Source organism: Eulemur rufifrons, chromosome 29 (assembly GCF_041146395.1).
Source record: "Eulemur rufifrons isolate Redbay chromosome 29, OSU_ERuf_1, whole genome shotgun sequence".
Classification (NCBI taxonomy): Eukaryota; Metazoa; Chordata; class Mammalia; order Primates; family Lemuridae; genus Eulemur; species Eulemur rufifrons.
In genome coordinates this window covers 48342402-48355991 of record NC_091011.1, presented here as the reverse complement: position 1 = coordinate 48355991, position 13590 = coordinate 48342402, and the positions used below count along the sequence as shown (strand labels likewise).

The 13590-nt window shown below is 41.0% G+C and overlaps 2 protein-coding genes across 2 annotated transcripts in view; both read left to right on the top strand.

The window, feature by feature from the left end:
* Window positions 1-12032, top strand: part of PTTG1IP2 (PTTG1IP family member 2) — a 77631-nt gene extending 65599 nt beyond the window's left edge. Inside the window, exon 6 of the mRNA XM_069461645.1 lies at window positions 11929-12032. Within this exon, the coding sequence (XP_069317746.1) occupies window positions 11929-12032 (104 nt within the window). The remainder of the gene's footprint in view (window positions 1-11928) is intronic.
* Window positions 12033-12834: 802 nt separating this feature from the next.
* CDK14 (cyclin dependent kinase 14) overlaps window positions 12835-13590 on the top strand; it is a 521120-nt gene continuing 520364 nt past the window's right edge. The window contains exon 1 of the mRNA XM_069461904.1: window positions 12835-12939. Within this exon, the coding sequence (XP_069318005.1) occupies window positions 12849-12939 (91 nt within the window). The 5' untranslated portion in view covers window positions 12835-12848. The remainder of the gene's footprint in view (window positions 12940-13590) is intronic.

Below are 13590 nucleotides of genomic sequence, written 5' to 3'. Positions count from 1 at the left end.
GGCCACAAAATCCGAAGTCCATACTCTACTGCAAGCTAATATAATGTGAGTCAGAGTTTGCCACTGCCCTGCTGAAAATCCTCCGAAGGTTTCCTGTCACACTTAGAATAGCTAAAATCTTACCCGGAAGCCTGTACATGGCCCCTACCTCCCTTATTGGTTTCATGGCCTACAGTTTCTCCCTCATTCCGCCCCACCCCTGGCCTTCTTGTTTGCTGAGTCAAGTTCATTCCTATCTCAAGGTGGTGGCACTTCCTCCTCCTTCAGCTTTGAATGCATCTTTTCATGGCTCAAACCCTGAATTAATTTGGATTTTTGCTGAAATGTCATTTGAGAAAGGCCTGTGATCAAAAACAGCTCTCCTTTCTAGCCACTCTCCAGCTACTTACCCTGCTTTCTCAGTGTTCATTACACTAAATACTGAAAGTACACATGCATTTTTTTATTTGTTTACTATCTATCTCTTCTACTAGAAGGTAAGTTCTAAGAGGTCAGGGGGCTTTGCATTGTATACTGTTGAATTACCAGCATCTGGCACACAGTAGGCTTGTTGAATGGACGAGTGAATGGTGTCATTTTTGCCAGATTATTTAGAAGGTATAGAGTTTGCACTCTAGAGTCAGACTCCTTGAGGTGACTCCAGCCTGTGTGCTGACGGCTCTGTTCCTTTGAGTAATTGTTGAACCTCTTTTGTCCTCAGGTTCTTCATCTGAAAAATGAGGATGTTAATAACATTATTATCTTTTTCATAGCTGATGTTATTTCGATGATTAAACGAGATAAAGTACTAATATAGTATCTGGTTTATAATAAACTTTTGAGAAAATTTGCCATTATTATCTGTTAAACAGAAATTAAAATGAGTGCTTCTGCTTAAATGTCCTCTACCTACGCCAGTGCTGTGGTCAAGGTTTCCAGCAGTTCTTTTCTGCCTCTGCATGTGACCCATTCCTATCTTAGGTTCCCTTTCGGCACCACTGGCCACACTGGACCTTCTCTTCCTGACTCCCGCAGCACAGGGGCTCTCCTGCTACCTCTCTGCCTCACCCACTCACTCCCCTTTGTAGGCTCCTCCTCCTCTCCCCGTGTTTATGTTCCTTCAGGATCTGCCTTTGACACCCGATTACTCGTTTTTTTTTGTTGTTGATTTTTTTATTGTTGCAATACATGTAACATAAAATTTACCATCTTACCATTTTTAAGTGTACAGTTCAGTAGTATTAAATATTCACAATGTTGTGCAATCACCACCACTATCTGTCTTCATAATGCTTTTCATCTTGTAAAACTGAAACTCTATGCCCATTAAATAATAACTCCCATTTCCTCCTCCCCCCAGCCCCTGGCAACCACTATTCTATTGTCTGTCTCTATGATTTTGACTATTCTAAGTACCTCTTGTAAGTGGAATGATGCAGTATTTGTCTTTTTGTGACTGGCTTATTTCACTTAGCATAATGCCCTCAAGGTTCCTTCGTGTTGTAGTATGTGTCAGAATTTTTAAGGCTGAATAATATTCCATCGTGTATCTATACAGCATTTTGCTTATCCATTCATATGTCAATAGACACTTGGGTTGCTTCTACGTTTTAGCTATGTGAATAACGCTGCTATAAACATGGGTGTACAAATACCTCTTTGAGACCCTATTTTCAATTCTTTTGGGTATATACCTAGACACTGATTATTCTTTACACCTATTTCCCAAGTAACCTTATCCACCCTGGACTTCAATTGCCATTCCTATGCTAATAATTCCAAATCTATACTTCTAGCCCAGCATTCTCGCCCGAGCTCCAGGAACATATCTAGGATGGCCTTATAATCATTCTGCTTGGGTATCCAATACTGAAATCATTCCATTTCTTGCTCCTCTTTGTTACTTCCCGTCTAAATGAATAGAATCCCCACATACCCACTGTCCATACTAGAAAATGCACTGTCAGTCTTGAGTCTTCTCTCTTCCATCCCACAATGCAATCATAAAATATTCACAGATATGTCTACTTCTATGCACCCCTGCTACCGTACCTAAATCCAGGCCAGTATCACTTCCTTTCTGCATTCCAGGCTCCTGGTAACTAAGAGCTTCCTATAGACACCTCTGCAACCATTCTTTCCTGCCTCCAATTCTTCTCCATAAAGTAACTAATTTTAATAAAATGCAAATCTGCTGTCAGATGTTCAGAAACTCATTGCTTAGAGCTCCAAGGTGATGGGTAGCTCCCCATTGGCTTTAGAATAAAGTCGATTTTTTAGTAATTTAATATTTAGTTATATATTGTAAAAGTTTTTTTATACACATACTTGTTATAAATACACAAAACAGCAATCCTCCAACACACCCTCTCAAATATCATTGTCCACCATTTCTTATGGTTCAGCTCCCTAGGGGCAAGCACTTTCAACTCTTCTACCTGATTCCTTTGGAATTATCTCTATATCTCTAAATAACATGTTTATATTGCTATTTTTAAAAACATTTCAGTGACTTCCAACTCTAGCAACGAAGATTTAGCTCACTTTCACCAAACCCTGTGATACCCACACACATGCATACCTCTCATTCCTCATCTTCCCAACATGGTCAGGTTTTAATTATATTGTGTTCAGTGTTTGCACTGACGTGACTTTATACATCCCATTCACACTGTAGCCTATGCTAGGAGAATTCCCCTCCATGATAACTCTACCCTTTAAAAATAATAAGAGCCCCAGACACTCCCAGCCCTTTGCTCACCTTCTCATCAGTCCATGAGCACTTTCCCTGCTGGGATCCTCCAGATTAGTGTACTAATTGTATTTTATTCATATTCATTGGTGAGTGCATTTCGTCATCTGTCTGGACATCTAAATAAATTCCACCTTTGGACAGACTGATCAAAACAGCTTTCTGTGTTCTTATTATGACTATATTCCCAAACTGTCCTCACTTGCAGTTTTGTAAATCTTCCCTCAACATGCTTTAAACATCAGTTATCCTATCAATGCCATTATCGTGGTGAAATTTCTCCTGGAATCTTCTGACCTGCTCTAGTCCACCAGTTTGGTTGACTGGCATCCTTCAGTGCTGTGGGCTTGGGTTCTCTCTGCATCACTGTCCTGCCTTTCTCATGGACTGGAACCTTGTTTCCTGGATTCCATTTTCTCTTTTCTTGTTTTGATTGAACATATATTCTGATGGCTTACCAAGAAATGAACCGTGAGGTAATGTATTTTAACCTTTCATGTCTGAAACATCTATGTTCTGCCCTCCCACTTAATTAATAATTTGGCTGAGAATAGAATTCTAGATTGGAAATACTTTTCTTCTATTTTCTAGCATCCAGTGTTGCTGTCCAGAAGTCTAAAGCCATTCTCATACCTGATTCTTTTTAGAATCCTGTTTTTCTTTTCTGAAAGCTTTTAGAATATTCTCTTTGTCCACAGGGCTCCGCAATTTCATAATAATGTGTCTCAATGTAGGTTTATTTTCATTCATTGTCTTGGGAACTCAATAGGTCCTTTCAATTTGAAAAGTCATGTTCTTTTGTTCCAGGAAATTTTCTCCAATTGTTTCTTTGGTAATTTCATATCTTCTATTTTCTCTGTTCTTTCTTTCTGGAACTCCTGTTATTCAGACATTGAACTTCCTGTACTAGTCTGTATTTTCTCATCTTTTTTACTCCTCTTTCCATCTTTACCTTTTTGTTTTACTTTCTGGGAGATTTCCTCAGCTTTATGTTTTAAACCTTTACTTGATACTTTCTTTTAAACTATGCTATACTTAATATCTAAGAGTTCAGTTTTGGACTCTGACTGCTATTTAAAAAATTTTTTATAGTATCCAGTCCTTATTTGCCTATAATATGTTATAATAATCACTATCTTTAAATCTTTAAAGTATTAATAATAGGTTTTTATCATTCTGCATATTCTTTATTTCTTCCTAGTTGTTTTTCTGTATTAGTTTGTTCTGGCCTCTACCTTTCTTATTAAAATATTCCATCAACTCTCCAGAGATCCTGGGCTCTTTGCCCATATCTAGGACAGAGGCACTAAAAAGTTTTTGGAAAGCTTGATTTATATGGTTCAGCCTATCAGCTACGGATTTCACTATAGGACAATCTGTTGGCCAGAACTATGGGAGGGAAGTGAGAAAAGGTGGCTGTGGTTCTTGACATTCAATTATAAACTTTCAGTAGGCTGCTGTTCACCAGCCTTGCCAAGTGCTGGCTTAGGAATCAGCTTTCTTGGGACTGACAAGTCAATTACTATTCAACTATAATTTTTACAGCTTCCAAAATTGTGTTGCTGCTGGTTCCTCTTCTATTATCTATGTGTTTGCGGATTTATGCTTTTAAAAAAAATCCATTCACCATAGTTTTAGTGGGTTTTCAGGAAGAACAGCAACTACCACAAGTGTTTTCTGACATTTCTAATAGGAATTGAAGCACATGTACCCTTTACTGTATGATTATGGAAGTGTCTCCCTTTTGGCCCTTGCCAGGTCTATCTGCTTCATCTCATGTCCGCTCTATACTCCAGCCACCTTTCATGCACCATGTTCTACTCTTGCCATCTGTCCTCCACAGATGCCGATCCCCTGTGAGGAATTTCTGCTTGCTGCCTGACTACCTCTTGGGTCTTCAGATCTCAGTTTAGGTGTGATTGCTCAGGGTGGACATCTCTGACCCTCAAATTATGGAAAAATCTTCCTGCTGTAAAGATTCATGTTGCTCAGTCATTCCCCTATTTTAAAATGGATCACCTTTTATTGTAAATGGTGGTGTTCACATCATTTTTCTCACCAGCCTGTAAGTCAGGCAGGGACTGTGGCCATGTTCCATCTCCTCCCCTGTAGTATATCCAGCTCTTTGCACAGTGCCCGGCACATAGCAGATGCTCAAAATGTGTTTGATGAATAAACAAATGGAGACAAGTGAAATTATTTGCTTATGGTAAGAAAATAATTAGTACTGGCCAGGTGTGGTGGCTCACACCTGTAATCCTAGCACTCTGGGAAGCTGAGGAGGGAGGATCACTTGAGGTCAGGAGTTCAAGACCAGCCTGAGCAAGAGCAAGACCCTGTCTCTACCAAAAACAAAAAATTAGCCAGGCGTGGTGGCATGCACCTATAGTCCCAGCTACTCAGGAGGCTGAGGCAGGAGGATTGCTTGAGTCCAGGAGTTTGAGATTGCTGTGAGCTATGTTGACACTACTGAAGTCTAGCCTGCCAGGGCAACAGAGTGAGACCCTGTCTCAAAAAAAAAAAAAAAGAAAAGAAAGTACTGAAAAGTGATTCTCCCAGTCCTTTCCATTTAATTTTATCTGCCATCTGTTTTCTTAGTTTGTAATTAAAATAAATCAAATATAATTGATTAGGTGCCTCCAAATTGGAAAAAGGAGATAATGACCCCTTAAACTTGTGGGGAGGTAGGGCTGGAATAACTGTCTATCTCTAATTTACAGATGAGGAAGCAGAAGATTGGTAATACTATACAGGTTGTGAGAGGTTCTAGAAGCAAGAATTACTATCTTCTTCTCCTAGCCCTGTTTTCTTTTTCACTGTTTGAAATGCACCTAAGATGTTATCTCTCCAACCCTATTGTCCTTCATGCTCCACTAAGTACTTCCATGTTGTCCTCTATATCTGACTTTAATCAAATAACTACCATCATGTTGCTATTACAAGGACGAAATCAGTGATTTTCACTTGGTGGGGGAAGTGCAATGATCACCTTGAAGGCTTTTCAATCTACACATGCCCTCCTCTTCCTGCCCTAGAATGTTCTAGAGTGGTCCTTTGAAAGTGCTCTGCAAGTAATTTTGGTACAACTTACCCTCACAGGTGAGGAATATTGGATTAAATATTAATTATGACCAAACTGCATTTTGTTAATCTATTACTAACATTAGTACTTTTCATATTTTCCTCAGATGTGGAAGTGGTGGTATAACATGAACCAAATTCCAGCTTTAGAACTGGACAGACCTGCCACTTACCACTTGGGTTGGTTTGCTCCATTTTACCTTTTTATTCTGAAAATTTAAAACTTTGTAGAAAGTTGAAAAAATAATACAATGGAAATTGTATATTCTTCACACAAATCTACCAATTTTTAACATTTCTGTCATATGCATCTTCCCTCTCCCCTGTGTGTGTACACATACTTATATAATTAGATGTTATACATGTGTATTTTTGATGTTGAACCATTTGAAAGTAATCTGCATACATCATGATATTTTATTCATAAATACCTGTCACACCTAAGAAAATTAACTTTAATTCAACATCTAACAGTCAATAATTTAATTTCTCATTCTCTCAAATGTATTCTACACCTGTGTGTTATAAAATACTGTGTGACTTTATTTAATTTAATTTCATTTTTAAATCCAGGATTCAATCAAAGTTTGTGGATTACTTCTGGTTGCTATGTCTCTTCAATTTGTCTTAATGTAGAACAATCTCCTAACCTTTTTTTTTCTTTTTTCATGAACATGAATATTGATACACTTTGAAAAGCCCAGGTCAGTGACCTTGTAGAAGAACTTGCATTCTGGGTTTGTCTGATTAACTGTTAAACATTTTTGTCAAGAATACTACACAGGTGGTGTGGATACCTCTTATTGCCTTACATCAGGGAGCACATGATGTTGGATTGTCTCCTATTGGTGAGTCTATGTTTGACCACTTGGTAAGGACATACAGCCAATCTCTCCATTGTGAACATAATCTGTGGAGGATTATTACTGCTATGGACTGTATATTTGTGTTCCCCCAAATTCATATGCTAAAATCTAATACCCAATGCAGTAGTATTAAAAGGGCTTTAGGGAGGTGATTAGATAATAAGGGTGGAGCCTTCATAAACAGGATTAGTGCCTTTATGAAGGAGGCCCAAGGGAGCTTGCTGGCTCCGTCCATCATGTGAGAATGAAGCAAGAAGGCACTATCTATGGGAACTGGTGCTCACCAGATACTAAATCTGCTCGTGCCTTGATCTTAAACTTCCCAGCCTCCAGAATTGTGAAAAATAAATGTTTGTTGTTTATACACCACACAGTTTATGATATTTTTGTTAAAGCAGCTCAAACAGACTAAGAAAATTACCATGTGAATATGCTTTACCCAACAGCTTTACATTCAGTGATTTATTTGCCTCAATCAGTTATTACTTTGGGGATTGCAAAATTGTGATCTTCTAATTCTGCTATAACTTTTACACTCAAGCAGCTGATTAGTTTTAAGACATTAATTTGCTCTTTATGGGCCTTAGTTTTCTTACCTGTAAAATGGGATATAGTAAAAGACACCTCATAGTGTGATGGTGAGATTAGAGGCAATGTCTTTGAGTGCCTAGCCTGTAGCAATGGTTCAATGACTGATACTTTAAAAATGTTTAGTTCATTTATAAACACCAAGTAGAGTATAAGGGTGCCTCTTTGTCAAAGTGAGTTGTACATCTTTCAATACATTTTTAATTTCTTTCTCATAACGTAGGAAAAAGCAAAATACAGTGTTAGAATTTAGGAGTTTTGACCCATCCATTAACCTGTTGGAGTTTGGCCAGTTTCTTGAACTTTCTTAGCTTTAGAATAGTTCCTTTTTATACAATAAGGACACTCATGGCTATACTCAAAGTATGTCAAAAGAAAAAGAAATGCCACACATACATCATGCTATAAAAATGCTTTGTAAAAGAAAACTTCCTGGTAACCAAAAGTGTGTGTCAATCTAAAACTGGAACCTACTTGATGACCTTGGGCACATTCTTTTGTCATCTCTAGGCCCATTTCCTTGTGTAACGAAGTGATAATGTCTCTTTGGGTTAAGATAAAATGAGATCATCAACTCATAGCCTATTATAAAAACCATAATTTATTTCAGTCATATTTTATAATTACAAATAGTAAGTCGTTTTAGCTAGAGAATGTTGTATGTGCAATGATACTATCAATATGATTATCCTATAGATACTTTTTCTGGCTTAAAGTACCTGATTAGAATAGACACATGAGTGCAGATGAACTGTCAAGGAACTTGGGAGGAAATTTCTGAACTTAATTGCCCCTAACTGGGCTTGTTTGGACTGACCAAAAGGCATAAGGTTTTAGTTTATTAAGATACTAACTTCACATTCATGTCCAGAGTTCAGTTACAGGACTGGCCCCTGAAGTTTAGTTCTCATGATACATTGAGATTGATGACATTCATAAATGAGGGTCTTCAGTTAATGGCACATCTGCACTACACACAAAAGTTACACCAAAGGGTATAATTAAGTGAATTGTATCTTAGTTAGAAATGGTGGTAGATATTTTCTCATATTAGCTTCTGTAGTACAAACTATACAACAATGACAAACCTGAATGATAGGCCATTATAATATTTAAGCATGGTTTAATGGCAGAGGGGAATTTGCTGTTTTTTCAATGCACGCTTTAACCCTGGTAGTTTATCTTCTTCAAAACTATTCTGAGCTAATTTATGTTTAACATCATTTGGATATTTTTGGAACTTCTTTGTTCTTTCTACAGTCATTTGGAAGTAAATCAATTTACTTAGGTCCCTAGGTCTCTTGAAGTGTATGATGAAAAAATATAGAATCACCTATAAAACAATAAGGCAAATGTAGGTCTTATTCCTGAACAAGCCTGGAGGTTTGTGTCAGCAGAGAGTGATTTCTGGAAATGGGAAAAGGATCTGATCAGGAGTGAATAGGCAATGGATGGCTGATGGAAAGAAGAGGAGAGATGGGGGAAGCCTCCATTTATCTGAGTTGTGAATACACTGTTTCTGCAACCTTTGATTTTACTCTCCTTTCTGATTCCAATTTCCTCATATCAAAAAACAAAAACAAAACCCAAAAACTAATGAAACAAAAAAAGGAACCCTGAAGACTGGACACTGTCCAACAGCTGGAACATAAAAGTTGGTGACAAGAGTTTTGGATTCTAGGTACTAATTTCACTGATGACTCACTGAGAACTCAGTATAAGTCACTTAACCTTGTGTTGCTTCAGTTCCTGGATGTGTTCAGAAAAGGAGGCTAACTCTGATCCTAAAAATAATTAAATAGGGTGACTATTTAGAGTTCTAAGAGGATATTTAATTATGTAAATTTCCATCACTTTAATAATTACACTCTGACAGTATGTCTTAATCTTTAATTATCTATGCTTTAGCTAAATGCTAAAATTTTACATTAGTAAACATATCTTCTTTTTTAAACTTCATTTTCCAACTCTATCCTCCAGGTCCTTGGTATCCTTGTTTAATGAATTTTTTTCTTTGATAACATCTTTCAAACTGTTTGAGGTCAGTAAATCTGCTTCTGCTTTTGCTGGTACTTTGGATTCTAATCAAATCCTTTATATTTCATCTTTTTTGGATTAGGATTCTTTCCCTTAAAATCTACTGCCAGTATATCATTAGCCTGCTATTTTTTCTTACATGGAAAAGATCCATGATGTTTTATTTTCTAATAATAGCATAATTTATATATATGAGTAGAAATAATGTATTTTAAGTTAAATTTCATATAATTTTTATCAATGGATCTTTGTTTTTTGTGCATGAATTACTCTTCATTAATGTATCTACTTTAGTATATAAGCTGAGAGAGGAGAAATTTCATCATCAAAATTAGAATCAGAATTCTATAGATGAGAATGACCCTAGAAGTCATCTAGTTCATCTAGTTCAAAGCCCTTCATTTTATAGATAAGTAAATCACTCACTTGTTTAAGTCTACACAACACTTAGTGATAGAGTTGGGACAAGAACTCATATGTACTAGGTCTCCAGCCCCTGCTGTTACTATTTTGGGCCCAATACATTTGCATACTTTAACTGATGAATTTGGTTAAGGTCAATCCAGGCTGAGTTCAGCCCCTACATAAACTTACCTCTTTGTATTCAGACACTGCATCTTTAATTCAGGCCCTCCAAAACTATAACCTTGTGGACCAGAAGTTGAGATGGAGAACTGGCAAAATGCCATACTCCCACTGAAAATACATATGCCACACAGATGCCGGAGAATCATCTTTGTTTCCAAGTACAACATCACTTCTCTGTGGCAGAAATCCATTCTATATTCATTTGACAAATATTTGATTTATGTTCTCTATGAAACAGGCACTGTGCCTTTCGTATCTTAGGGTCTCTGCCCTCAGGGAACTTACAATGTAAGTTGAAGGCAAATGTGAAACAAATAACCCAAAGAGTCAAATCCTTAAAAATAAGTATGCATATCTTGAAAGCATGAAGTTAAAAATTTCCCTCTTTGCATTGCAGCTTCTTGCAAAATTTGCCATTTTAATATATAACCAAGAAAGGGAGCAGATAAGCATATAATGGAAAGTTGGTTATTCATAATTGCCAAGCTTTATTTGGTTCATGACTAATAACTATTTCCCCTGCCAGGTATGCTGCTGTAATTAGATGACCTTTTTACTATTATAAAAGTAATGCATCCTTTGGGTAAAATATTCAAACAATACCTAAAGGTATAAAGTACAAAATGAAAAGTTCTGTTTTCCAGAAATTTTCTATGCACATAGAAACATATATATGTGTATATATTTCTTCCACAAATGGTTTAATATTAAACATGCTTTTCTCCCATTTACCCTAGTCACATTTATACATCAGTACATATTGATCTATCTCATTTTAAAAAATGGTTGCATACTATACTTCTGTATGTCTTCACCATACTTTGTTTAAGAAGAAGCTGAATGCTTTTTTAAGGTAAGAAAAAGTAGGGAGGTGAAATGAAGACATATTTAACACATCATATATTTGAAACAGCCAGTGCCAGAGTGAATAATGGCACAGCCACAGACATATAATAGTCAAAGCATATTAAATTAATGAATATTTCTTCACCTTTGTTGACTAGTAGAACACATCAGTGTTTTGATTGGTTGCTTTTGTCTTTTCACTTATAACTGTTGATAACTTTCTCCTTAGCTAACCTGAGGAAGTGGTAAAAGTCAAATTTTTTCCTGTATGAGGCCACACTTGGTGCTGTCTGTAATTACCTAGATATGGCAGCCAGGATCCAACAGCCTTGCGTTTTAACTCATACTTACTTTCCTGACGAATTCCCAGCCCTTCCTTTGCTCCCCACTTGGCTTGACTTCCTGTCTTTTATCCGTGGCAATCTATCAAGACTCTATAATGTACTCAGTGCAGGGCAGAACAAATCAGTGTTTTACCTCACAATTTAAGGAAGGCAGGGGGCTAGTTTTTGTTTTAAGATAAAAATCTTTTAACAAAACATAAACTCCCCAAAACTTCCTTTAAGCCAAACAGCATTGTCACACCCTCAGAAGCTCTTATTACTTACACAGCCAGATGACTCAAGATTACTAACATTTCTATTCATAAGGAGTTTGCTGGCCCCAAGTCAACACATTCAAGCCCTCCCCACCTTCCTTCTTTCTCCCCTGGGAGACTGAAGTTTGGAGCTCTCACCACACTTTATTTGAATGAAGATGATGTGTATCTGCTGCTGGAACTGTTTGTCCTGGGATTTTATAAAACCTCCCATTACTTTTCAAAGTCCATTTTTTGAGGTGGGGGAAAAGGAGGGCCGAATCTTTTGAGTTTTAAGTCTTCCAATTCAGAAATATGTTTTAAGAATGCGATATAAATAGACTAAGGACTGTGCTATTTACTGCAGAAAGGGGTATTCATATCAGAAATCACCTACATCTATCACCCAGATCAGAGACAGTGACGAAGGAAACAGGAGCCCTGCCTTCCAGGAGGTTATAGTTGAAGCTTCCACTTCTGCACTTGACCTCAAAACAAACAAACCCAAATCAACCAAAAAATGGGCCCACCTTTCCCTCTGGATCTTTCACTTCACAGCTTTCTCGGCAATTTTTTTTTAAAAAGTCACCCCTAAACCTGAATGCATCTCCAAGGCCTTACCGGACCCCGTCCGGGAGGCAGTCGTGGTGGCCGCCCTCCACCCAACTCCGCGCCTTTTTCACACGCGCTCGTGCCAAGGAGAAAACCGCTCAAATGATCAGGACCCAGCCCGTTTCCTTTCGGTAGCCTCCCGACGGCCTAAGATGCGGTCCGCAGACGCGGCCGACTCCCCGCCCCGCCTGTTCGGCCCTCCGCGGGCCGCGGTCCCCGAGCGCGCGGGCTGGGCGGGCAGGGCCCGGGGACCGCGGGGCGGCCGGGAGGGGGCGCCACCAGGGCGCCAGCCGGCCCGGCAGGGCCGCAGAGGACGCGGGCTCCGAGCGGGGAGCCGGGGTCGTCCCAGGGTCCCGCGCCCGGGGCCGTCGCCGAGGGGGAGGCGGGGCGGTGGCGGCGGCGGGAGAGGCGGCGGGGGTGGCGGTTCCGCGCCGTGGCTCTTTCTGTGCAGCGTCTGCAACTCGGGGCTGAGAACTTCTCACCAGCCCGCCCGCCTGCCCTCGCCTCGCGCACTCGGCGACTCGCGGCTCCCGCACCTAGTCTCCAGCCCGCCCCCGCCTCCTCCTCCGGCCGCACCACCCCCCCTGCCGGCCGCGCTCCTCTCGGTTACAAAGGAGGGAAAATGAGCTGGGCGGCGGCGGCGCGGCGCGGGGCCATCACGGCGGCGGTGAGCGCTGCTGCCCCCGGGACCACGTAAAACGCCCCCGTCCGCCCAGCCGCGGCCCAGGCCGGAGCGGAGCCTGCCGCCTGCCGCCTGCCGTCCGCCTCTCGCCTCCTCAGCCCTGCGCGTCTCCTCCCGGCCCGGGGAGGAGGTGGAGGAGGAGGAGGAGGCGCCGCCTTCCCCGCGGCGCGCGTCCTCGCCGTTGTCTGCGCTCGGCTCTGGACCAGTTTGGGGAAGTTGCCGGGGCCCCGCGTCGCCCAGATGTGCGACCTTATCGAGCCGCAGCCGGCCGAGAAGATCGGCAAGATGAAGAAGTTGCGGAGAACTTTGTCGGAGAGTTTCAGCCGCATTGGTGAGTAGCGGGCTGCCCCCCGCTCCCCCAGCGCCCGCGCCCTCGGCCCCGCGCCCCCGCCGCGCTCTTGGCACTAGCGGTGCAGCTGCCACCCGGGGCTGGCGTGGGGTGCGCTGCGGACGGGGGATCGAGTGAATAGTGTTGGCGATCTCGGGGCTGGGGGAGGGCGAAGATAGAAAGAAGAGAGACCTCTCTCCCCCGAGACCGGGGGGCTCATTTGTGGACTATCTCAAGCCTACAATTTGGGTCCCCGCTTTCCGCCACTAGTGCTAGCTCTTTTCGCGCGCGTGGGGGACGGGAGAGGGGACACCTCGGTCCCCACCGCACGCGGGGCTGTGCGGCCGCTTGGGTCACTTGGTATTTTTTGTACTCAGGCTTTGATATTGGGTGTTTAGCCGGTAATTTAGCTTTGGAAATTGGTGAAACGCTGGATTGTGCCCTCGTATTGTCTAACATATCCAACCTAAAGGGAAGTGGGACAGTTACCTTGGGACCTATTGTTCGGTACTTAGGGTCCTAGAAAGCGAAATCTGGGTGTTCAGTCTCGAGGTCTCTGAATCTTCCTGCTGCTGGAGAGAAATGGGCGCTGTGAAGCGGTCTGGACGTTTAGGAATAAGTCTTCTGAACTTCGTTCACAAGAGCTCAGGGGCT